The sequence below is a fragment of the Aptenodytes patagonicus genome, chromosome 10 (genome assembly GCF_965638725.1).
Source record: "Aptenodytes patagonicus chromosome 10, bAptPat1.pri.cur, whole genome shotgun sequence".
NCBI lineage: Eukaryota > Metazoa > Chordata > Aves > Sphenisciformes > Spheniscidae > Aptenodytes > Aptenodytes patagonicus.
Genome location: NC_134958.1, coordinates 12,521,001 through 12,546,040, shown reverse-complemented (window position 1 = coordinate 12,546,040; position 25,040 = coordinate 12,521,001). Strand labels below are relative to the sequence as shown.

At 34.4% G+C, this 25,040-nt stretch overlaps 1 protein-coding gene across 3 annotated transcripts in view; it reads left to right on the top strand.

Annotated features, from left to right (window-relative positions):
* DENND4A (DENN domain containing 4A) overlaps positions 1-25,040 on the top strand; it is a 60,237-nt gene that overhangs the window by 9,137 nt on the left and 26,060 nt on the right. For all 3 annotated transcript variants that reach the window (XM_076348087.1, XM_076348088.1, XM_076348086.1), the window contains exons 2-14: positions 390-475; positions 6,689-7,018; positions 7,641-7,890; positions 9,512-9,581; positions 11,166-11,335; positions 12,037-12,278; positions 14,581-14,647; positions 18,026-18,084; positions 18,753-18,897; positions 19,425-19,600; positions 21,453-21,553; positions 23,566-23,784; positions 24,026-24,171. In XM_076348087.1, coding sequence (XP_076204202.1) covers positions 6,711-7,018; positions 7,641-7,890; positions 9,512-9,581; positions 11,166-11,335; positions 12,037-12,278; positions 14,581-14,647; positions 18,026-18,084; positions 18,753-18,897; positions 19,425-19,600; positions 21,453-21,553; positions 23,566-23,784; positions 24,026-24,171 — 1,953 coding nt within the window. In that variant the 5' untranslated portion in view covers positions 390-475; positions 6,689-6,710. The remainder of the gene's footprint in view (positions 1-389; positions 476-6,688; positions 7,019-7,640; positions 7,891-9,511; positions 9,582-11,165; positions 11,336-12,036; positions 12,279-14,580; positions 14,648-18,025; positions 18,085-18,752; positions 18,898-19,424; positions 19,601-21,452; positions 21,554-23,565; positions 23,785-24,025; positions 24,172-25,040) is intronic.

Below are 25,040 nucleotides of genomic sequence, written 5' to 3'. Positions count from 1 at the left end.
TAAAAGAGCACTTTATAGCTGGCTAACACCTATGAATAGGCCTGGAAGGTGTTTATCATCAGAAAACAGTGGAAGAGTTGAAATAATTTGAAGTGGCTGGCTCAACAGTTCTTTGATTTAGTTTGGTTTTTTAAAGCAAAATGTAAATGTTGTTTACATTCTTAAAATATCAATGCAACATAAAACTTGATATTTTGTTTCTTAAGTTTAAAATCTGGTTTCATATACTTTTTTTAATAGTTAAGTGACATGTAGGACTTGCTTGCTAAGATAAGGTTACAACAATTCACAATGTTCATTTAATGTGACTGGTGCAGTGGAGTGTGCAGTAAGTATAAGTTTCAACAAATACATACATTGTTTAATGTTTGTTTTTACTGTTTCTATAGGGAATGAAACTTTAACAAGAAGTCTATGTTAAAGCCTGGTTAACAGCAAGAGAGGCAAAGTGTAGAAGCAATGCCCTGATGAAAAGGTACGGAACACACTGAAAGAGTTTTCAAAAGGCTTGTGTTCTAACTGGAGAAAATTCCTGTGATATTTGAGGTGCTTCTGCTTTGTTCCCAGGATTGTTTACTTGCTATGAAGAAAATACTGGGGGGGGGGGAGGGGGAAGGCTTGTCTGTCACTTCTGTCAGGCAACTTTGGAAGTACAGGGATGGGGTGAAGGTTTTATCCTGGGTAACTGCAGTTATTCACATGTTCTCTAGACTGTTGAGCTCTCATGTGATTTGTGCAGTGTCATGGCTGAGAAATGGTTCTGAGTAGCTATAGCAGGACTGACTGATCCAGTTAACTTCATTTTGCTCTTGCATGACTAGCTGCCACATTTCTGTGTGCTGGCAGCATACTTCAACAGGATAATGCAGCAGTACACATGAGACTGAAATGCTAGGGACTGTTAGAACTTTACCGGCAATTTTTAAAAATTGGTCACTGATTTGTCTATTTTTCATGTGCCTTCAAAGGAAGGATGTTCTTGGAATGTGATTATATTACAAATGCTTAAAAAAAAAAAAATCACCATTTTTAATAAAGCTTTGAACTATTTTAAAAAAGATGTTGCAGAGCCCTGCAGTGGTTTTCAACCTACACTAGGACATGTTTGGTCCTTGTTTACAAACAGAACATCTCTTTGGAGTCAGGCTAACAAAGTAAAATGTCACCTGCTGTAGACAGCTAATGGACCTAATAAGAAACTCAAATTAATAAGTGATTTAATATTCTCAAAGGAAAATGCAGGAAGGAATGGGAATGAAGACAAGGAAGATTAAAAGATTACAAGGCAGTTGTTGTGTTTGTGTCTGCCAGAGGTGGACTGGTGAAACTGTTCTAATGGAGTCAGATGGTCTTACTGCTGTCTTTCACAGGTCATGTATCTCTTGCACATGCAAAAAGCATACAAGTAAACCCTTTTTGCTATCTGGGAAAGCTGGCTCCTGGAAAGAAGGTGGCACTGCTAGAGCAGTTGTTCTGGTCTGCAGCCCACTTACAAGTTACCTCTACAAAAGTCTGTGGGTAGGAGCAGGTTGTATGAATTATATTAGCATTTTTCTCCTTGGAAATGGTGTAGTGCATCTGTAGTAAACTCTGCACTTCGTGAAGCATTGTGCCTGTTGCTGCTGCACAGATGGAATATATGGCACATCCGCATTAGTTCTGGTCGTGTGGTGAGGAAAAAGCTGATGTGTACTTCCCTCTTACAGTATTTGAATGAAAAATGTGATCTGTTCAAAAAGCTTGGACACTGATTTAGTTGTTCTATCTGAAAATATGTGAGCTAGTATAAAATCATGCCTTTCAATTTTTTTTTGCTTTCTGTCTGAGAGTTTTGGATAGCTTATAGCAAATAGAAAAAACTTTGTTGGAAGCAAAATAAGTTAGCATATATGCTCTGCTTCCTGAATTGAGGGTTAGATCTAAGTCCCACCGATATCTTATCACAAAAGGGTCAGCCACGTGGAACTCCTGTAAACCTCCTGATCATCTTTCCTGTAATAGCAGATTGTTTTACACTTTGCAGCAGACTGGTCCTCTTTTAACACTAGCAATAGATCTATAGTGTTAGATCACAAAGCTAATTTTTCAGATTAATCTCTTTTGCACAGTTGCTAAAATGCCAGCACCTATGAATTACAACAGTAGTGACAGAAAATTATTAATTAGTATTTTGTAAATGTTTATGAAGAAATATGATGATATTAAAAATTTAAATTGAATAAACAATGAAACTGAGTTTAGCCTTTGTCTTTCAGCAAAGTAATCAAGCTAATAGTTTGTGGATCTGTGGCAGGATTATCCGATTGTTTCCCCTGTTCCCGTATTTTTAGAAATGACAAAAAGCCCTCTTTTCTCCCACATTTATATAGTCATGATCTGCAGAGTCTGTGTGTTTTTAATATGTTCTTACAAGTCAGTTCGCTATTTGCAAGGATATTTTGTTTCTTACTCATGTTTATGGTGCTTAATTTATAGTGGTATTAATGATATGCAGTCCATTAAAATGACTGTCATGAGACGGCTCAAAGACCATATATTGCACTTGTTTCCGGGGACTTCTGTAAGAGGTTATGTTTATGATCCCATGGCATTGTCTTCAAAGCGCAGCCTTTTGTTTCTGGATGACCAAAGTGTAGAGAAGCAATAGTAGCTGCTTCTCAGTGTGGCACTGTTAATGTTGTTGAATTTCACCTGGGACCTGCTGCTTCAAGTAACACTCTTGTGCAGTGTGACTTTGTTTCTGTTGTGGTTTTTTTTTTTCCTGGAAGTTGACTTGTAGTACTGTGTGATGTATATCATTATATATTATAACATGCTTTGGAATACCTTCATGGTAAGAGTTTCTACAGAAATTATTCAGATTTGTCAGTTTATGTGAAATTGCTTTTCACAGAATGCTTATTTGTCTCTGAATTAGCTCACATTATATACCTTCTTTCTGGGGTCTGTTAACATAAAGTTTGCATAAATCTCCTCTCACAGTAAACAGATGTTGAGAATTTGAGTATCGCAGTAGCTCTAGTAAAGTCTGAGTCGGCTTGAATAAAATACCACTGAATTGTTCTGATATCATCTGCATTTTATCCCACTTTTCGCTGCAAGCCTTTGTATCAGAAGGCAAAGATCCGAAGGGATGATGCATCATCAGCTAGGCCTTTTTTTTTTCCTCCCTTCTGTAAAAGCTGCATTAAATTATGAAAGTCTTGCTGACTTGTGTATTACTTGCTATAACCTTAGGAAGCAAATTTGTGTGATAGCAGGTGTTTGTATGTAGGGGATTCTAATTTTAACTGGCTTTAAATGAGGAAAGCTTGTCCCAGTTTTTCTTGAAAGTGCTTTTGGGAATAAATGAATGTTTGAATTTAAGACTTTTGGTATAAACTTGATATGAAATAATAGTGAGGCTTAATTTGAGATAGGTATAATTCTTCAGTATAATGTATATATTTCTGTTTGTTTGTAATGCTGTCTTGGCTAATTAAACTGGAATAGTGTGCTGCTAATACATTGAAGTTATAAGGCTTACTTGCAGTTTTAACAGTCATAATTTGTATAATTTTTGATTACTAAAATATTGTTTTCTTTTCAACTTAAAAGGCATTGTGAAGCACTCCAGAAATTGGTGTAGTTTTTGTGAAATAATGCTAATGAGAAAAGGAACAAAACTTAATATTTTTCTAACTCAGAATCTTTACGGCAAAGTTCAGTTTTGTAGTGTTTCTGCTGCTTTGCACTGAGCTTGTGGTTACGGGGCATTTTTCATATACAACAGTGCAAGACTTAGCCAGCTTTCAGTCTACCTTTTCTCTTCTCAAGTCTTTTAATGGAAAACTCTTTCACCGGAGCTCATGATGGCTTAAGTGTTTAGTTTAAATTGCTTGGTTGGTAGCTTTTACTTAGTCAGTCCTTTCTTCCTCAGTGGTTCTCGAGGAATATTTTGGGTTTTTTTATATCTATATCTTCCTCTATCTTCTGAGCAGTCTTTGACCATAGCTCTTTTCTGATCTATGTTATGAAGTATTCATTTTTTTTCTACGTTTCCTGATGCATTTTCAAATGATACTTTTAAAAAGCAACTGCTTATGCTCTGATGTGTATATATATTTTTTTTTAACTTAAGACCAAATGTTTGCCCAGTGTATTGTAGCTTTAAAAAAAATGTTACAGCTTATCTGTTGGTTTAGAGCAAGTGCTGGTTGATAAAGATAGAAAGTTTTCATGATAGTTAAAATGTAGTATATCATAGTTAAGTTTTACAGATAATTATTAATGTTACAAAATATTTAGAACTCCAGTCGTGTTAGCTAAAAGATGTTAGTGTTTGGTCTTATGTTAGAGTTTAAAGATGCTTTATGAAACTTCTTTATCTCTCCATGCATTTGTTGCTAGCCTATTCTGGATTTGCTGAAGCCAGATGTACAGTGAAATAATAGGCAGCATATGCAGTGGTTGAATTTGTGTGTCTTTGGATACATCACTCAAGGAGAAGTCTGAGTTTGTAGTTACTACTCTCATATACTGCTAGTTAAGTAACATATTCCAGATGTTTTTGAAATAACTGAATTTAGGTTAAATTAAGCTTAGTTTTGTAACTGCATTCTCTCTTCTTTCAGAAAACAAGCTGAACAGTTATTTACAAACTGTTACACTGCTATATATTGATGATTGTTTCCCAGTAATCATATGTTCTGAAGTGTCCCATACTGCTTATTAACCATATAAGAAAAAAAGAAAGGTTAGATAGTTTGGGTTTTTTTCTTGGTGTGTTCTTGAATAATGTAAATAACCTTAAAATAAAAACTGTTACTCATTTCCTTGTGACTTTAGAAGCTAGTCAAGTCAGTTACTCCAGCAAAATACAAACAACCTATGAAATAAGAGCAGGAAGATGGAATTACCTTTCTTGTACTGGTGGATGAGGTTGATAGTGGTGATCAGGCAGAGGCTGACATTCTTCCTTCTTGAGCAGGGACTGGTGCTGGAAATCTGAAGTCAGCTTGGAACAATTTGATTAAATGTACAGTATCAATTTAGGACATAATTTCCCTAATTACCGGTGAGAAATGTCCAAATTTATTTTGCTTGTTTTAACGAAGAGTTGTTGGCAAAATCCAAGAATCATGATGGTATGAAGTTTGATACTTCATTGAGTATACTCAATATAGTATCTTATTGATAATACATACTCAATATTGAGTATACTCAATACTATTGAGGCTTAATACTGGCTACCTAGAGCAAAAAATAAAGGCACCTAAAGCAAATGGAATAAAGGTGGCATGAAAACTGAAGTCTTGTACCAACCATTCAAACTGTTTTAAATTCTGTTGAGTTTCTGAATGTTAGCAAGCTCTCGAAACTCCTGTGTTGTTACAGTTTCTCTTGCAATAAAACTTTACACCCAAACAAAATTAATTCAGCAAAAAGGAGTCTTAAATAACTTGTCTGGTTTAAAAAGTCTGGAACTTGATGACAGTAAACTTCCTGAAGCTACTTTAGTGAGGTTCAAGCCCATATGGGTGAGTTAGATAAACATTTTTAGCCCATTTCTCAATGTTCCGTGAAAGAGCGGAAAGTATTTTCTTTATCTGCAAAATCAAGCTATTAAATAAGACATGGGGTTTCAGTGACTTGCAAAGGTATTCAAGAGTCTCTGACAAAGAGGAAACTGAAACTCCTGATACGTAGTGCACTGTATTGTTTGCAAGGCCATCTCTTCATCCTACAGATACTACTTTGTCCTGTGCTGAAGTTAATTTACAACATTGGTAGCAAACACTGCAAAAAAATCCACTATACAGAAAGAATTCATATGTAAAAAATTTTTTTATCAATATGTTCCAGGAAGAAAGAATGTAATTTCCCAACACAATTTGGCTGGAACAGCAAGGCTGTTGTTCCTTTTTATTACGAAAAACTTCATGTGGTCTTGAATGTTTTTGTTTCACAGTGGTCTGTAGTCCATTGAAGTTGACTTGGTTTAAATGTCTTGTATAAAAGCTGGTGTATTGCTGGCTATGGATGGGTTACATATCAAGGATCTGAGTGCCAAAACACTATAAAATAATATGATACCAACTTTTAGCCTGCAAAAATAGTCCAAGAAGATCTGGCCTTGGTATCTGATGTAAAATCCCATAGGGTGAGATGGCTGCAAACATTATAGTTGTATCTTTAGAATAATCAAGACAGCCTTTGCGTATATGTTTAATATTCAGGAAGCAAATTAATTGCAGATCATGCCTTAGAAGATCCATTGTCATGGTGAATAGCATGCAGTAATAAACTATATGCAAAATACATGAGAACTACTTTTTGGCTCAGCCATGAGCTTTAAGTAGTGAACTATCTGCAAAACTTTTGCACAGTATTTTGCTGTTACTGTTCCTGTTGGTTCAGCTACTCCAGTGTGTAAGTTAGCAAAAAGAGGCCACTTGGGTTTTCCATTCCAAGATTTAACAATTAACTCTCATGATTGTGGCTCAGAATTCCAAACTGGAAAGATAGTGATTACAAATGAAAAATGTTACATGATCTGACGCTGGATCTCTCTATTTCTTTTGTATTCTTCTATTGTGTTTTCATTTATATTATTGCAAATTTTCTGTTTTAAAAAATAAACGTTTTATTATTTCTGATACCTTATAATTTCCTTTAAAAATACTGATATATATTTCTTTCTTACCAGTTATAACGTCTTGTAATGGAAGATGGAAGACAAAGGGGCTCGTGTTGCCGACTACTTTGTTGTCGCAGGATTAACAGATACTTCAAAACCACTAGAGGAAGAAATCCACTTCAATGATGCTTGCCATAAAATCGCTAAACCAAAAGAACCTATTACAGATGTAACAGTAATTAATAAATCTCTGGGAGAGGAAGTTCCTCAGGGATATAAATGCATAGATGTTACTCCCTCAGGACTGTCTGCAGATCTCAATAATGGCAGTCTTGTAGGACCGCAAATATACCTTTGTTATCGCCGAGGAAGGGATAAGCCCCCACTTACTGATCTGGGGTGAGTGGTTTTTCTATTCTAGTAAGTGATTTTGGCAGTTTTATTTGACTAATGAGCAAATAAAGCAGGTTTATTGAAATATAATACTTTTTAAATATAAGGCAAAACTCTAAACAGGAAGATATTTGTTGTCTTGAGCATACTGTAACCCAGTATGGTAGGAAAAATGCATGCTGAGTGGATTTTAGTGTCAACTGTAATCCTTTTGCATTTTGGAGTTTTCAAAGCCATTTATAATTTTCAATGTATATGTTTTGATTGAGATAAGATGCTTAACCTATTTAATACAGATTGAAAAGAGGTGAGTTGTATGACATTCTTAGGATCAGGCAATGAATCTTTAATAGAATTGAAAATAACACTATTTTGCAGTAAACAAAACACTTAAAAGCAATTATATGTGAGGAAAACTAGTATAGTTTCATCACGAAGCTTTTCTGTTAGAATGCAATTTGAGATAAGGGGACCTGGACTTGTCAGTAAAAACGTTTTGATCAGAGATGAGACAAGAGCTGCTGTTAAAATAGTACTATTCAGTTATAATTCTTAGTATAGTATTAGTATTCAAAGTGTTTAAAAATATTATGTGCCTTCTGACTTTTGTTCATCCCATTTTAACTAGGGTTTTATATGATGGGAAAGAAAGAGTAAAGCAAGGTTGTGAAATAATTCAAACTACTCCATATGGTCGGCCTGCTAATATTAGTGGCAGTGCCTCATCACAAAGAGTGTACATCACTTACCGAAGAGCATCCGAAAACATGACACAAAACACGTTGGCTGTTACGGATATATGTATAATCATACCAAGTAAAGGAGAAACCCCTCCACATACGTTCTGCAAGGTTGACAAGAATCTTAATAATAGTATGGTAAGATTCAAAATCTGGATTTTGAGTACTTGATATTCAATGATGTAATGTTTGTGGAGTATTTGTGACAGTTCTCAGAGTACCTGGTGAAAAACTTTGATAAGCACTCTCCAAAGGTAAATCGGATCTTGGAAGAGCTGGAGGATTAAATTTCTTTTCTCCTGCTTGGAACAAAGTCTTTTTGGAAGTCTTGGAGCAAATAGTCTTTTTAGTGCTGACATAGAAATGCTGACTTCAGCAGCTTTGGATTAGTCCTTAGAACCTGTTGTGTCACCATGCGAATAACCGGAGGTTTCAGATGTGGCTGTTTCTGACACTGATTTTACTGTTGTGATGGGAATTCTGTATCTAATAGCTGCCTTCTGTTTTGTTTTTAAACTCCCCTATTACCTACAATGCTATTTTATAAATGTCATTCTCCTCAGTAGTTTCACAAACTTATTCTCTGAAGAAAGTTGCATATAAGCAATGTTGGATGCTGCTGACTGTAAGCCTGTTTAAATGCTTAATATGGTTCCAAAGTTAGGCCTGCTAAAACACACAGGTGTCACAGCACTTTGCTTTGCAGAACTTAATATTTAGGTGTCTCCTAGTTGAATCTGCAGCCCTGTACGCTTGCTTTTGTAGGGTCCTCAAAAATATAGGGTCAGCATGCTTATCGGCATGCTGACTGCATATGTGAGTAGTATTGTGTAAAAAAGATCATGGAAATTCATCTGTACCTGTTTTTAAATAAATGCCTGTAGACATTAACAAATGGATTTTTTTCAGTTCTACCAGTCCCTGTGTTGACTGGGTTATGGGAATGCTGTCTTATGGAAATTGCTGTATCTTTCTCCCATCCCTAAAAGCTTCGTGTGGCCTTTAAAGGGTGCCAGTCTTTTCTGTTCTGTGGCTTTCCATGTTCTTTATTCTCATGTCCAGAAATTGAGAACTTCAGAAATATTTAAAAACATTAACAATGCCAGAAAGAAAATTGTTTAGAAGCTGCAAGAACTATGAAGTTATGCTGCAGTGTTTCACAGACTATGAAATCACAGACTGAATAAGGAATCAGGCTTAAAGATTAGCATGATTAAAATAAAAATGCAGGCACAAAAGAAAATCAGTATTAAGTTAAAGTAATACACAAATGTAGTTAATAACAGAAACATTGCACTGTGTGTGTGTACATACATAAATGTGTGCATGTATGTATATCTGTCTATATATACATTTAAGCCAGAAGTTTAACAAAATGGAGAAAGGTTTAAATATTTATATGGATAACAATTGTACTTAAAATTCTGTAGTTGTGTTAACAAATGTTTTGGAGGAGAATTTGTAGATGTCATGCTTCAATCTCTAAATCAGTTCTGTTTTAGAGGTCAGGCTGATGCCTGCCATGGATTGGCTAGCTCAGAGCTAAACCAGTACTTTTTCTTTCAGTTATCTGTTTGTGGCCGTTGTCAGAAAGCATAGTGTAGCAGGCCCAAAATTCCTATATCTGAACGCTCTATGTTTTTGTGTGTAGATTATGGTTCTTTGTAAACAAGGAAGAGGAGGTTTTCCTCCACTCTTTTCTGTTATGTCCTTTTGTTATACTTCATCACGTAATCCAATAATTTCTTTTGTTTTACAGTGGGGCTCAGCAGTATATTTATGTTATAAAAAGTCTGTGGCAAAAACCAACACCATATCATATAAAGCTGGTATGTAACTACTATTTAGCTTTTTTTAATCTTCAATTCAGGATGTACAGGCTTGTTTGTAATGTAATACATTTTTTTTATTGAAGACTTACTTGACAAAGACACCGTCTTGGCATTATCCAAAGAGGAATCTTTCTCTGAATAATTCTTTTAAAATAATGTCCTAAAATAAGCCTTAGAATTATGTATCATGACCATTTTATTTTAAAATTTGCTTTTAATTGGAAGCTCAGTTGTGTTTTGATAGGTTCCTACAAACCTGTGTGTCTCCCACCTCTGTTTTTGTTGCTGATAACTGTCTCTTAAGGGTGTGTGTGTGTATATATGCAGAAGAAAACACTGCAAAAATTATTTGATGCATTTTCATGTTCACTTTCTTTAAGAAATGCTTTGAAGAATACTGCAGACTTCCACGCTGCCCTGAACATCAGTGGCATTGAGCTCTTTAAGTATTTTTGGATTGTGTATCATCTTTATTTTCTTGTTTTATTTATAAGACAGAATTAGATTTGCTATGGCTCTGATGAAATGTGTTGGCTTTTCTTTTTTTTTTTAAACCCCTGATTTTGTTTGAGTGCAAGTCATGAGCATGATTCAGACTTAAGCTTTAATTCACTTATATCCCTTTGAGATGCTGCTCTCTGTAAACACAGTAGTTTAGGACTAACTAAAAGGTGGACAACAAATTTGTAGATAAATAATTTTAGAAGGCTCCACATCTGGTAGTAGCTTGCACAAAATTTTGCTTCTTGGAGGGGAAAAAATACATTGCCCTTCTTGAGTACCAGTTTTTATTGCTTATTAATATTTCACTGTATATTAGAAAAGAATGTGTAGTGATTGTGTTCTCTAATGCAGAGAAATCCTAAAGCCCTTCACACAATATTCATTCTCAGTTTGGAGTCCCCTTGGTTGGCAATAAGAAAGGTTAGATTGCTGCAGCCATATGATGTAATTGAAGACCTGTATGTTAAGAGCCTCTGCTTCAGAACTTCGTGTTTCACAGCTGTGGTTAAAATTAAGTCTAAACACATTAGTCTGATAGCACATTAGATGAATCCTCAGCTGAGGTGGATCAGTATAATTAATTGGTTCAATTCTATTGATATTAAAAAAAAAATCTATCTAGTATCTAACATATCAGATTTTCCAGAAAACTTATTGGCAAGAATTAATTGCTTTCATAATTGAAAGCATCAGTCTTATTTCTCAATTATTCAGGTTACCACTTTTTTAACTAAATTTTAAATCTTTACTCATACTAGTGATGAATGTAAACTATTATAATAATAGCTGAGATGCACACAACCTGCAAACAGAAAAAGATAAATTAGTTATGAATAGTTCCTAGAATAGTGAGTAGGACTTCAGTCTGTTTTAGTCAGGTGATTTCTCCTCAGGCCTTGGGAGCATGCTGTCCCTTTCCAGCTATTTGCTATGCCTGATTATTTATAACTTTACTGGTCTTCTGAAGTTAGTGTGTGCTCATATACAATTTTTCTGGGCGTGTTTTTATGCAATGAGCTGTTAGAAATGTTTCTGCTCTTCCTTACATAACTGCCTCTTTACAAATTGCCTTTATAGGTTTAATATGCAGATATCCTGAAGAAGATTATGAATCATTCCCATTACCAGAATCTGTGCCTCTCTTTTGTCTACCTATGGGTGCAACGATTGAATGTTGGCCATCTAACAGTAAATACCCCCTCCCGGTTTTTTCTACATTTGTACTAACTGGCGCTTCTGCAGAAAAGGTATTTTGAAAGCTTAAAAAAACCAAACAAAACCATTGTTAATAATATAAGTTAAAAAATTGGGTTGTCTGTCTTTTCAGGATGATGATAATGCATATTTTCATTGACAAACTTGAATCTATTTGGGCTTAATTCAAAGACTACTTTAAAGAGTGACTTGCATTTATTTCACTGCTGGACTGTTGATCATATAAACCTGTACTCCTTTGCTTTCCAATCATGTTAGCCTTTGAAAGTACAGAGCTATAAAAATTCTGACTGCATATACATGCAAATACACTATTTTCATTGCAAGCATGGAAACAACCTTGCATGTATATACTTGTTCTACAAAGTAAATTGGATGTCAGAGGAATACTGCTTTGAGTTGCTTATAAAGGATTCCTAAAAGAAATTTAAAGGCAATTGTAGGAGCAGTTGACTGTAGTTGTACTCTGTATAATCATTATTTTTCTCTCACTTAAATCGTTTCATAAATTACTCTTTCTCATATGACATTGTGTTTTAAATAAATAATAGACAGTCTGGATTTTCACAGCCATAAGAATATTCCTGAATAGATTGCTTCAAAAGATGGTGCATCAATGTAACTTTTCAAACAGTAACATAGACTTGATTTTGCTTGCATGTTTGGGGTTTGTTAGATTGCTTTGAAGATTGAGGCAGATTTATTGACTTCAAATCAACTGTGTTGTTTGCAGGTATATGGTGCTGCTATTCAGTTTTATGAACTGTATCCTGAAGAGAATCTCACAGAGAAACAAAAATCTCAACTGGGATTAGCAGCTGCTGTTGAGGGAAAGTCAGAGACATGCAGAACAGTTCAAACAAATAAATGCATCTGTCTGCTCTCTCACTGGCCTTTCTTCGATGCTTTCAAGAAGTTTCTTACCTTTCTGTATCGTTACTCCATTTCTGGTCCGCATGTCCTACCCATTGAGAAGTAAGTAATTTCAAAAATTCGTAACAGTAATTTCAGTTGATGAGAGCTCTTTTTGTACTTCTAAGTTTCCTATAATATCCTTTTGACTTTAGTCATCAAACATTAAATATAATGGTTACACTAGATTAAGCACTTTTCTCCATTGATTAAATGTACCTTTACCTACTTCCTGAAAAACCCTAGATTTTTATTTGTGATTTAAGTGCCTGCAAAGGTTTATCTGAAAGCCTTTTTTAATTAGCTTTGCACCCTTTAGCATAGTGATTAGGAGGAGCAAGATTATAAAGCCTTTCTTGATGTTGCATACATTAAGTTAGGAGAATGAAATATGTAGTTTTGCGGGTTTTTTTCTCAGACACCTATTGTGTAATGAGAGATAATAAAGCAGATTGAATTTTTTGCGCTAGTAATCCTCCTCTAGTTGTGATAAATGAACTTAATTTCCTTCTTACATGAAGGATTTCACGTTTTAAAATGCAGAGGAAATCCTTACATCCAAGAAGTGGTTGATATCTAATTGATGTGTAATACCGTTTAACATTTCTAGGCTAATGTAACTTTCTAATGCATTAGATTTCAGATGCAGTATTTTCTTTTTTATTTTATTACACATCAGTCTTTTTTCTGATTAAACTTCAATATTAAGTTTTATGAGACTTTGACTTAGTGGATTAAGCTTTTTTGTGATTGTTTATCCACTTCGTTATTCCACTTTGTATCTACTATACTTGTTTTAAAATTCTGATAGCATAAACTTCCAATAATGAAAAGAGTTTTGTTTGGTTTTTTTAAGCTGAGAACTATTTTTGGTTTTTGAGTTTCAGGAATGAATAAAATGAGAAGTAAATATAATAAATGGTTTAATAGTTTTGATTTTACAGATTTATTTGCTTATTCTGATTTCTCTGATTTGTAAACTGACTGGTCAATTTACTGTGGATAACTTAAATATAGCTACACCGTGTTGCATGAAGTTAATATAGTATCTAGCCTAGTTTCTTCGGCTATTCTAATGATGAAGGTTGTCTGTGCCATACATGTGTATTTGAACATTTTCAGTCAGCCCTGCTTCTGCAAGCAGCAGGCATTTCCTTTGATGTTTGCTTTTTGTTCCATATTTCTGCCACCATCGTCATACACTGGTAATAAAGACAAAACCCCAAATCCGTTGTCAGCCTGATTCCTTTCCTGTTCTTATTGCCATGTGGGTGCACAGACATTGATGCTGACACAAGGGAGGTCAACCGGGGAGTGGCAAAGAGGAGGCACAAGACTGCTTTTGGTTAATGCCAGTTATATGATTATAGAACTGCAACAAAAAGTTAACCCTAGCACAAGTACACAAAATTAAAAACACAGTAAAAATGTGTTGGGTTTTTTTCTTCCATACATCTAATGGCATAATATTGAGATTATTGAGATATACATTGAGATATGAGTATGAAATATATAGCTTTGAATCAGAAACATGTAAAATGAGTCTTCTATATAAATCAACACTTATTTGTGGGTTTCTCTGAATTTCTTCAAAATTTGGTGGTTGTCTGCGCCATAATAATGGTAAAAGTTGCAGAAATCACAGTAAAGTATGTACTGTAGCATGTAGTTATGATGGATTACCTGTTTCTTCCTGAGTTTCTACTGATTGTGTGTAGTTTTTTAATGTGAAAGTGTGTATTATGTAGAACTCCTACACTTTTAGAACTTTTGTAAGTTTAATCAATTTATAAAACTGAGAACTTACTCAAATTTTAAAAACATTTTTCTGTATTTGTAGTATATAGAAAAACTTTAACACTTTTTTAATCAGAAATCTTTCATAACATTTTGTATTTGGAAGTAAAGAAAATGGATGAACTTAATGACTCTCCTTGATACTCAGCTGTGAATATTTTTTTGCAAATAACCAGTGCCAGTCTCTGAGGTATAGTGCTATTTCAAGCCAGTCTCAGAAGCAGGATTGTAAAATGGTATTGTGATGCTCAAACATCAATATTTCTACTTTACAATTTAAAAAAAAAAAATAAAAAATCTCCTTGTAATTTTTCAGTCTCACAAACCAAGCTTGTAGTCTGAAGGATAATCTGGCCTGCCATTTTGGTTGTCACTAGTAGAAAAATAGGTTTTCAAGGTCAGAATATCCCTGTAGGATTTAGGGGCTGGTTTTTTTGCTCTCTGTCTTCTGAATAAGTATGTGCCATTTTTATATAATAATTTCTCTTACTGGCAATAATTTTTGTCTTGAGGTAAAGCAGTTTAAGATCATAATTTCTACTAAATCAGTATTTTTCTTTTCTTCTAGACACATTTCCCATTTCATGCACAAAGTTCCTTTTCCATCCCCTCAGAGGCCAAGAATTCTAGTTCAGGTAAGTGTAAATGTCTTCTTAATAGCTATGTCTTAAGACAAAACAGCTGTTGAACAGGTTACTAAATGGAAAATGTAATTTTTATGTTCAAGTTTTTTTTGTTCAGGATATTTTTCCTGAATTCATACACTTAATTTTTACAAATTTCTCACTGTTGTTTCCAGTTTAGTTAAGGACTTTAATGAGATATTATAAGATACTGTTTAGTGAGCTTAGAACTCAATTTTTTTTTTTTCAGAGTACGTGGAAATTAGTGGAAAAACTACTCAAAGTTGGCATCTGGTTTGATTTTTACAATAGCTTTTGAACTGTTTTCCTCTTGCTACTGTATGAAGGCTGAGTGTTAAATAAATAAAATTAAAACCAGATGTGAAGAGTATATTAATGATTACCTGTTTTCCCAAAGGGCTTCATGCTGTCCTCTGCATAATGGATAGCTCTTACTGAAAACTTCAGGAGCCAGGCACATTCAACAGAGGGACACTTTATCAATTATGACCCTTATTCTGTCCTACCTGCAAGACCTAACATATTTTACTGTGTGTGAGTGAAATGGTATAATTGCTAGGATTAGGTTACCTGTTATTTGAAATTTCACCCATGTCACTGTTGGTAGGAAAGGAAATCCCTATCTCTAAGACTTCTTGAGTGAAGTGTTATTAAGTTGTCTTTTTTTTTTCTTTTTTTTTCCCCTCCCCCCCTCCTAAGAGACAAAATGGGTAGAGCAGTTTAATTGCTGAGAAAAGACATCTCTGTTCCGGTTGTAGTTATTCTACCAATCCTGTCATTTTGAATGAGTTATTACAAAGTGATGTTACTCTTACTTCTTGTATGAAATAAAATATGGAGAGCCCTGTGCAGTTTTCAGTCTTAACGTAGTAGCCCATATGCTAGTGAAGTCTTTCAGAGTAAATACAATCTTGGGTTATGTCTTTATAGAATGTATTGAATATTAAAGATCCTCCTTAATGTACTTGGATATTCTAAAGAAGTGACATTGGAGAATAGTTATACTGAAACTGTATCTGACACTTCTGTCACTTGTATTATTATTTTAAAGTTCTATTCAAAACCCAGTATTTTTACATCTTGGGATTTTCTTTTGTGTTCACATTCAATAAAATATTTGTGCTAGGGAACACTAAACACATTTACAGAGAACTGTAAGTGAGTTTAGAGAAAAACATTTAATCTTTTTAGTCTGAATTTTCAGGGAGCTCTGTCAAAGTATACATGGGTGTATATCCCGGAACAAAGTTTGAGGACCTAGATGTAAGTGATGTGAAATTGTCTGTTACACCTTATTTTCAAAATGCTGTATGTGTCAAGTTAGTACAACTTTAGTAGCTGATAGTACAGATGGAGAACACGCTGCTTTTAAAGTAAGCAGTGGTTGTTGAGGTCTACAAATAAGTACTTCCTTCAAGCTGCTTTCAGGGTCTTTTGAGTTGTGTTTGATACAGTCACCTGTGATTTTATTCAGTGCAGTATCTAAGATGTTTTCCCAAAAATAGAGGGGGAAATGCCTGTATTCTTGAAAATTACAAGCTTTTAGGATTCCATTTCACTGAAGAAATAGTAATTTCTCTCTGAAGCTTGTTAATGTAAAACATGGTAGTCTTTTGCTAAATAATTAGTATAGCAAATCCTTCTGAATATGCGTTGCTGTAGAATGTCTCGCAAGTGCCTATATGCTTTCTGAAAATGAGACCTGATATATTTTAGTAACTACATGTATGCCAGTCTGGATGTGTAACCCATTCTTAGATCCTTCTTAGCATCTGTTACAAGTGAGAGAGAACATGGCATGTGTCTGACTTTTAAGTTTCAAAGAAATTATAGGCACTAGTAAAACATTCAGGAATGTTCCCCATTGCCAGTTTCCAGCTGCCATTGTTGATGGGTTGTTTCTGATCTGAAATCTGCTAAACTTCATTCTCCATCTCCTACATCCCCTTATTACACAGATGTTCCTGTTCTAATGATGTATTCACAACCTGCAAACTTCAGGAGCACATCGAGTAATATGTTTCTCCCTCTGAAGAACGGGGGCAGTAAGTGCCCCTTCTGCCTAAGGGAGACATGCTCTTTGAATAGATGCTTGATTGTGTTTATCTGCTTTTGCTGAAAAACAAAAGTCATAGGACATTAGGCCGATGCTTCCTTTCTGAGGGTAGTTTATGAAGGTTACCTCAGGCTGAAAAAATGAAGTCTCTGAATTCTTTCACTGAACAAGCTAATGGTGGTGGTTGTCACAAGGTGACTTACTTGAAGACAAATCTAGCATGTAGAGTGGTGTGGCCATCCTCATTTGTCATTGAAGCTATATGTAGCATCAGCCTTCAAAAGCTCTGTTATGTGAAATATGCAAGGAACCAGTATTGCATAGACTCCTGTTAATGTCCTATGTTTTGCGTGTCTGTCCAGGCACAGTGTTGGGTGACTTAGTGCTTCAGCATTTGTATTACTAATTCATCTGGTCTTCTAACTTCTATTGTCTAGTTATCTGCGGTGGGGTCTAAAGTGAAACATACTCAAAAATGAAATGTTACTAAAAGTTGTCTGAACTTGCAGCTTAGTTGTACAAGTTACTGTGACTTACTGAATTACTATTGCTATTTGTATGTGTGCTTTTATACAATAGATAGAAAATGCATGACCACTTAGCAGAGAGGATTAAGCTAACTGGTATCTTGTTACCTTGGATTTACTATGGCTGAAAACGTCACTAGAGCTTTGATAAATTGATTGTATATCTGTATTCTTGTACTCATTTGAATCCTATTCATGCTGAATATATGAATGATTTCTCCTGATGTCATCTCACTGTAAGAAAAAAATACGAATGAATAAGATTTGTCGTGGATTGTCAACTAATGCAAGTTTGGAGCCGTTTCTACCAGCTAAGAGCCTAATTCTCATGTCTTCCAAAGAAAATGTTGCTTTACATTACGATCTGCCATCATTCCCCTTCACGCATTTTGCCCATCTCTCTTCCCCTAAATCCAAAAAGAATTCTGCCCGGCCCCTGAAAGCTACATGTGAACTATGGGTCCTCACTTCCCTTAAAATACAGAAGGCTTCATTTTTCAGCAGTTAATGTATTCAATTTTTTGAAGGATTAGCTAGGTTAAATTCCTCTTTATGAATATGCGATGTATTCAGTTCTGACCAAGAAAGGAAGATCATGCTTTGCCTGGCTTTTAGTAAAAGATACTGATGCGTAGCATTGCACACCACTTCTTACAGTGCTATACAACTGGGATATGTAAGGTTAAACTTAGTTTAAATTTTATTTTTAGGTGTTCTTTGTGTAATTTCTAATAAATATTTCCAAAGTTCAGAATAAAAAGAATGTATTTTAAAATCTTTTTTCAGCTATCTCCACATGATAACCTGATTCTTAGCCAACCTGTGTCATCACCCCTTCCACTGAGGCAAGTAGCAGTGTCTTCTGCTATTTAATTGTGAAATGTATTCTGATTTACATTGTGGAAAAGATTTGGTACTTTGAGTTGTAATTGTGCAAATTAACTTACCTTGTCTGGTGCCTTTTGTAGCTAGTGTATCTGAAATTTATTTACGTGATTAGACCTGCGCCCTGACAAGGATACATACTTAATGAACAATATCTGTGTGTTCTCAAATAATTTTAGTGGTTCTTGAGGCAGAATATAGATTGTTAGATCCCCTTTCTAGGAGTTGGTACCTGGTCTCCCAAGACAGTGTAGCTTTTGTATTGCAAGGTAATTGAAGAAGTTCTGTGACTGTCTTAACTTTTGTGTCTCAGTGCAGGAGAATGATTAAAGAAATGCATGTTGTCTCCCTGTAAATTGCTTCTCAAAAAGAAAAATCATCATGCACGTATCCTGAAAAAAGCCTAGACTGATTGAAGAGTCTCAAGGAACCATGGTTACTACTGGGAAGTAACCATTCTTCACTGAACAGTGAAGTGTACCAAGTAGTCTGCCTTGCAGTCTTCTTTAAAAGAAAGATTTGCAGATTTACGTTTATAAAATTGTACTCTAATGCCTTGTTTTCTATTTTGTTATTGAACATTTTTTTTATGGTTGTAACTCATCAGTGTGTTTATATTCTGTAACAGTGGGGGCAAGTTTTCTACACTACTTCAGAATTTAGGACCTGAAAATGCAGTAACTCTACTTGTATTTGCTGTGACGGAACATAAAATTCTCATCCATTCATTGCGACCTTCTGTCCTTACTAGTGTGACAGAGGCATTAGTCTCTGTAAGTAATGTTTTTTTAATCATACATCTGTAAGTGGAAAAAAATGTTTTTTAGATAAAATCTAAAATTAGTAGTAGTGCTGTTAGGCTTAGATGTTACTTAAAAACAAGAAAAATAAAGATCATTAGAGAGAAAAATTGATGTTGCTAATGATATCCCATGAAGACAGAAGAGAAAGAGTAACTGTTGTTGGTTCTTTGTGTGTAAATACTGTAATTAAGCGTGTTGTTTGGTCATCACAATGCACTAAATAAGAGTTCCTGATTTTCCCAAATAGCACTGTATTCTCTCTTGCAGAATTTTAAATGCATGTTATTTTCCTGCTGAAGAGCTTTTTCCTGCAAATTTGAATTTTAGAGAAATCAGTGCATCTTTTAATTAATAATCTGCATCTCGATTTTCAGTAATAATTATCTGCCATGTTAAATAATTTTGAAGTGGCAGTTAGTGAAGTGTGGTTTATACTTGCATAGACTATATTATTATATGTGTTTAACCTATGGTTTTGTCTCCGTGTATTTTCAAAGATGATATTTCCCTTCCACTGGCCTTGCCCATATATTCCTCTGTGTCCCTTGGCACTGGCAGATGTGTTAAGTGCACCGTGCCCATTCATAGTGGGAATTGATTCAAGATATTTTGATATCTATGACCCTCCACCAGACGTTAGCTGTGTTGACCTAGATACCAATACAATTTCTCAGTAAGTATTTATTAACAATTTTTCTTCTGTGTTAATTTTTTTTTTTGCTTCCTGTTTTCAAAGGCAAAAACTAGCTTTTTGGCAAAACTTTGGGGGGGGTTGTTTGTTTTAAACCTCTGAACTTTCTAATGTATAATCCTTTCTGAAATGAGCGTGCTGTTCAACACAACAGAGCGGAGGTACAAATCCTCATAGAACATTATTGCCTTTTATTCTATTACGTTAAAATCTTGTGGCACACGTTGGCACGTTTCCTGGATTAACCATATTGTGTCTCACTTCATTGTCCCTGGAGGAGAACAGTCATTTCTGTTTTTCATGATCAGCTTTCTTAGTGTTGAAGAAATTCTAGTGTCTTTTATGGGCATCTGCTTGAAAATTGTAACAATTAAATCATACTCCATATCAATATGAAGTATAGGAACTTCATGTTGAGAATTAGAGATGTGAACTTTCATGGGTGAGAGAGTCTTAATTAAGACTCAGAATCATGCCATCATTAACAAACTGAAATAGCAGTATTATATTTCTCTTTCAGAACTGTGTAGAGTACTACGTTTTTCTGTAATACTAATATCTAGTATCTAAAATACTAGTAAGGGACAGTAGTGTACTGTTAAAACCATTGGGAAGCAGTCCATATTGTTATGATATTCAAAACAAAGAACTACTTGTTTCCTTGTGATGATGTGATACAAAAACAGAAGAGGGTAAGGCTTCTAATTCAAGATTATAAAACATACAAAATTAATTAAACTTGTATTTCGGAATTAACCTTTTATTTCAGTATAATGTTTAATATACTCAGTATATACTTAGTGTAACTTCTCAAAGTCTTTGGTCAGTGTTCTTTTGTATCACCCTGTTGGTAGCAGTCTTTCAGCATTACTATACCTAACTAAACTATTTTTTTCCTAAACTTTCTTATTTGTGCACTTATTTTTGCTTCAGTAGTTGTGTGTAGATTTAGAGAAGGTTGCATATATTAAATATTTGTAAATAGAATTTTTTGCTAAGGATTTTATGCTGATACCAAGTTTGTACAGCAATTCTGCTCTGAAGTTTTTAGGAACTAGTTCAAACTAGGCTGCGGTAACCAAAAAGTAACAAAACCAAAACCGAAGTTGAGGAATATGTTTGTGCATTTCTTCTGGTATTTTTCTAATTAGCTACATATTCATTAATGGAAATAGCTTATTTCCAGTTACTTCTGTTTTCATTCTACTTCTAGCTGATTTTCTATGTATTTTCTCAAACAGATTAATTCCATTTCATCATATGGAAAAAAGTGTCAAACAAGTGCTTACAATTTTTGCAACGTTGTGACCAGTAGTGTCTCGAGGCTTGCTGGTGCCCTCTGTTGACGAAGAATGTTGTAATTTTTTTCATCATGATAATGATATAGTTAAGTCCAAATCTATACGCACTAAACACAGAGCAGTTGTCATATCAAATTGATTTCAGGTTACTATGAGCATTCTAGTCATTATCTCCATCCTAGTTTAGGTAATTACAGCTCAGAACAGAGCATGTGTGGTGGTTGCTTGTGCAATGGCACACTATTAATCCGTCTTTCATGAGTTCTAAGTGGATTGATTTCAGTGCTAAAGAGTGTGGCTGCGTAATCATCATCCTGAAATACGGGGCATTGGTTGGATGGCTGTGATCAAATCTCCATATAGTAAATCAAGTTTGACTTTGTTGGTTGATTTTCAATCCTTCTCAGTCCTGTTTTAATGGAGCAAATTGTATTTGTTCTCCCATTTCTCTGGTGGGATAGAAAAATCCTCGAATATAGTCCTATATACACACATATTCCAGTGTATACTCATACTTTTTTTTTTCCTTCCAGAACGGGAGATAAGAAGGCTATTGCTTGGAAGATCTTACCAAAGAAACCTTGTAAAAATCTGATGAACACTTTAAGTAATTTGTATCAGCAACTGGCAGAATGTGAGTGGGAAAGTACATAGTAAGATTTACATTTGGTATAGTGTGCCACATTAACAGATAAATATAGTTAATTAAACATGTTCTTAAGTCACCCATTACACTAAACATAATGTTTTCATACAGAACAGGAAAATCCGTGCTTTAAGTCCAGAGATTAGAACCCATGTAGGGGCTTTTGGGGTGGAGGAGACTTCCATATATATATATATATATATATATATATATATATATATATATATATATATATATATATATATATATATGGCAGTGCTCAATAGATAGCCCTTTGTATTGATGTTATCCTCGTACCAAAAAAAATGCAGAGCTTTTATGAGAAGGGAATAGTAAAGCAAAGAGTAGGCCAGGACCTAATAAAGACCTTTGTTTTGTCTTCAAAGCCTGCTCAAGTCTGCTCATGTCTTGACAATTGAGATAACTTTGACACTCAAGCTGCTAGTACCTTACCTAAAATTTTAAGATGGAAATAACAAATGTTTTATAAACATAGGGGTTTTTAAAATGTATAGCACAATTACTGGACATTTCTAAGAAAAAAAAAAAATGGTTGTTGATAGAATCTTCAAATATTGCAGAGCAAGGTATATTGAACCTTGATGTGAGAAAGCAGAAAAATGGATAGGGATGATGTTAGTCAAATTCTTTAAAACAAAACATTTGGAAATATAAATGTAGTCAAGGCCTGCTGATGTGCTTGGGCGTCATAGCTAATGGGCTTTGAGAAGTGGGAAGGAAGTCCGTCAGCACTCTGATGTTACCCGTTTGCTTAGAAGATGATTTCCATAGACATTGGAGGGAGCCTTAAGAAGCAATAATGCAATTGTAAAATCAAGTTGCTGTGGCAGAGACAGCAAGTGGTTAAGACTTAAATCAGAGTATGAAAAGGATGGGGTTGATCAACATTGCATGTTTGAGAAATATATACCTGGAAAGCATATTGCATGAGATCATTGTAATTGTCACCTGGATTTAAGGCACTTTTTTTTAAAGGCTGTTTACACCTTCTTGGCTATTGAGGTCACTAGAATTTAATCGTGTCTGAATTAGAATGTACAGAAACAGAATTTTATTGGTGTATGCTGCGCAAAAAAAGTGTATAGTGGATAGGTGATAAATTGTCTGTTGCTTCAAAATTTTGATATATTTTGCTGTGAGGATTTCTTTAGAGAATTTTTTAAACCTTATGTTCTCTATACTCTATAAAAAGAGTGGTACTGATCTTTAAGCAATTTAGCCTGTAATAAGAATTTAACATGATATCAATATAAGATTGGCTATAATTATATTATGTGGAAAGACAGTAATGAAACCATCCTTTCACTTTTTTGAGACATTATTAAAATGTTACCAGTCTTTGTGTGTGTGTAGCAGTGAAGTCTTAGCTAGAGTTCTGATGGCTTCAAAACGTTGATACAAGTATCTACTTTAAGAATAGGGATTTTGCTAGATCTTTTACAAAAATGCCTGCTTTCTCTCTGTATTGGTGTTTTGCATTGTGTTGTGTTTTGATGGCTCCACTTTGCATGAGTGGTGTATATAGGTACTTAATATGTATAGTCTGTTTTTTGGGAACACTTTGAAATGAAAGGGACTGTAAAAAAAAAAGGTAATACACACATCCCATCTATGTGTTTGTCTCTAAAATATGCTTCTTTAATCAGCTCTTGTATAAATTTTCACGTTTTTATAAACAGCTTTCTTTGAGTTTTTTTTTAAACTCTGTCCATACTAGTTCTCTCTGCTGTAGTAACTAATGTGCTGAAAATGTAAATGTATCTTGCTTTTGGTATTATCCAGAGATACATGAGTTGTATAAGGTCAAGCTGAATCCATTGTCGCATGTCATGACTGAATTTAATCGCATATATTTTAATCTGTTCCAAACTTAATGGAGCTCAGTAATCAGTGAATCTAGTAGGATAAAGAGAAATTTTTTTTACCAATATTGGAAAAATAAATTATGTGGAACGTTATAATGTTGGTTTTGTTCACAGTGCAACAGAGACCAAGAGAAGATGCATTAATGGAATTAGCAATGAATGACTACGATTTTAATTCTGGGAAGAAATTGCACCTGTTAGATTTGGAGATCCAGGAAGCATTCCTGTGTTTCATGGCCTCAATACTAAAAGGTTACAGGTCTTATCTCAGGCCAATAACAGAGGCACCCTCTGAAACAGCCACAGATGCAAGTTCTCTCTTTGAACTACAAGGTGAAGTCATAAACTTGTCTTATATTAATTTATCATTTTAAATTCTCTCTTATTTAAAGAATAAAAACATTTGCAGCGTTAGTGTTGTGAATGATGGTAGAAATGTAAGTGAAGAAAAAAATTGCATAGTAGTGGCAAAGATTACAGAAAGGTTATTGCTCGTTAGTAGAATGTATGCTGACTTTTGGTGAGGGCTTTTTTGGTTTAGGCATTCTTATATCCTTCTGACTTCACTTTATAGGTTTCCTCAAAAGTCGAGATCGTTCACATCAGAAGTTCTACACACTGATGACCAAAACTCAAATGTTTATTCGCTTCATTGAGGAGTGTTCTTTTGTCAGTGATAAGGATGCAAGCCTTGCATTTTTTGATGACTGCGTAGATAAAGTAAGCATGTCTTCATACACATATAGTTTTTTTTAACTTCTGCTGTTGCTTACATTATCTAATATAGTACAAGCAGAATATATATAATATATAAAAATATATATTATATATAATATATAAAATATATATAATAGAAATAAACTTGCACTTTATATATATTTTTTTTTCTTCTACTTCCTTTTTTCCTAGTCACTGGAGCCTTCTGTTTTCCTTTTTTGTTGGGCTTTGTTTCATTTTCTGCTTCAAATTCTTGAGAAAGTGTAAATAGAATATTGTGAGAACAAATCAGAAGTGCTAATTTTCACATGTATGTAAGCTTCTGAAATACTGGCCCATAGTAAGAAGTGTAATATTCTGATTGTAAAGTAGCAACTTTGAGCTTCTTTATCAGAGAATTACATTCCTTAGATAAAACTGCAAGCATTTTTATAGATTGTGTAATATTTCATGCAGCCATTTAGGAATGGGGTTGATGAGCAGCACACTAAAAGATAGAAGGCAGACTCACTATTTTTTAATCATTATAAATGGAAGGTTCCTGGACCTTTTTTTAAACAATGTGCTGGCCAGTTCTTTCTAATAGTAATTCTCTAGTTATTCTTAGAGAATCTTTAGAAGGCTTGTACTAGAAGTAAATAATTAAAATGAATCTGTATCAACTCTCCTTTCATTCATACTGCTGTCACTTGCTTCCCCCAATTCAAAACCAGCTTGCTGATGTAAATATTTTAAATATAGTGCTTGTATTGATATTCTTCTCTTGGATAAGAATATTTTCTAATGACCTTGTCATCAAATATTGATGGATATGAAATGTATGGGTTTCTTAAAGTAAGCAAGATTTATTATGGTGTGTCACATATAAGCTT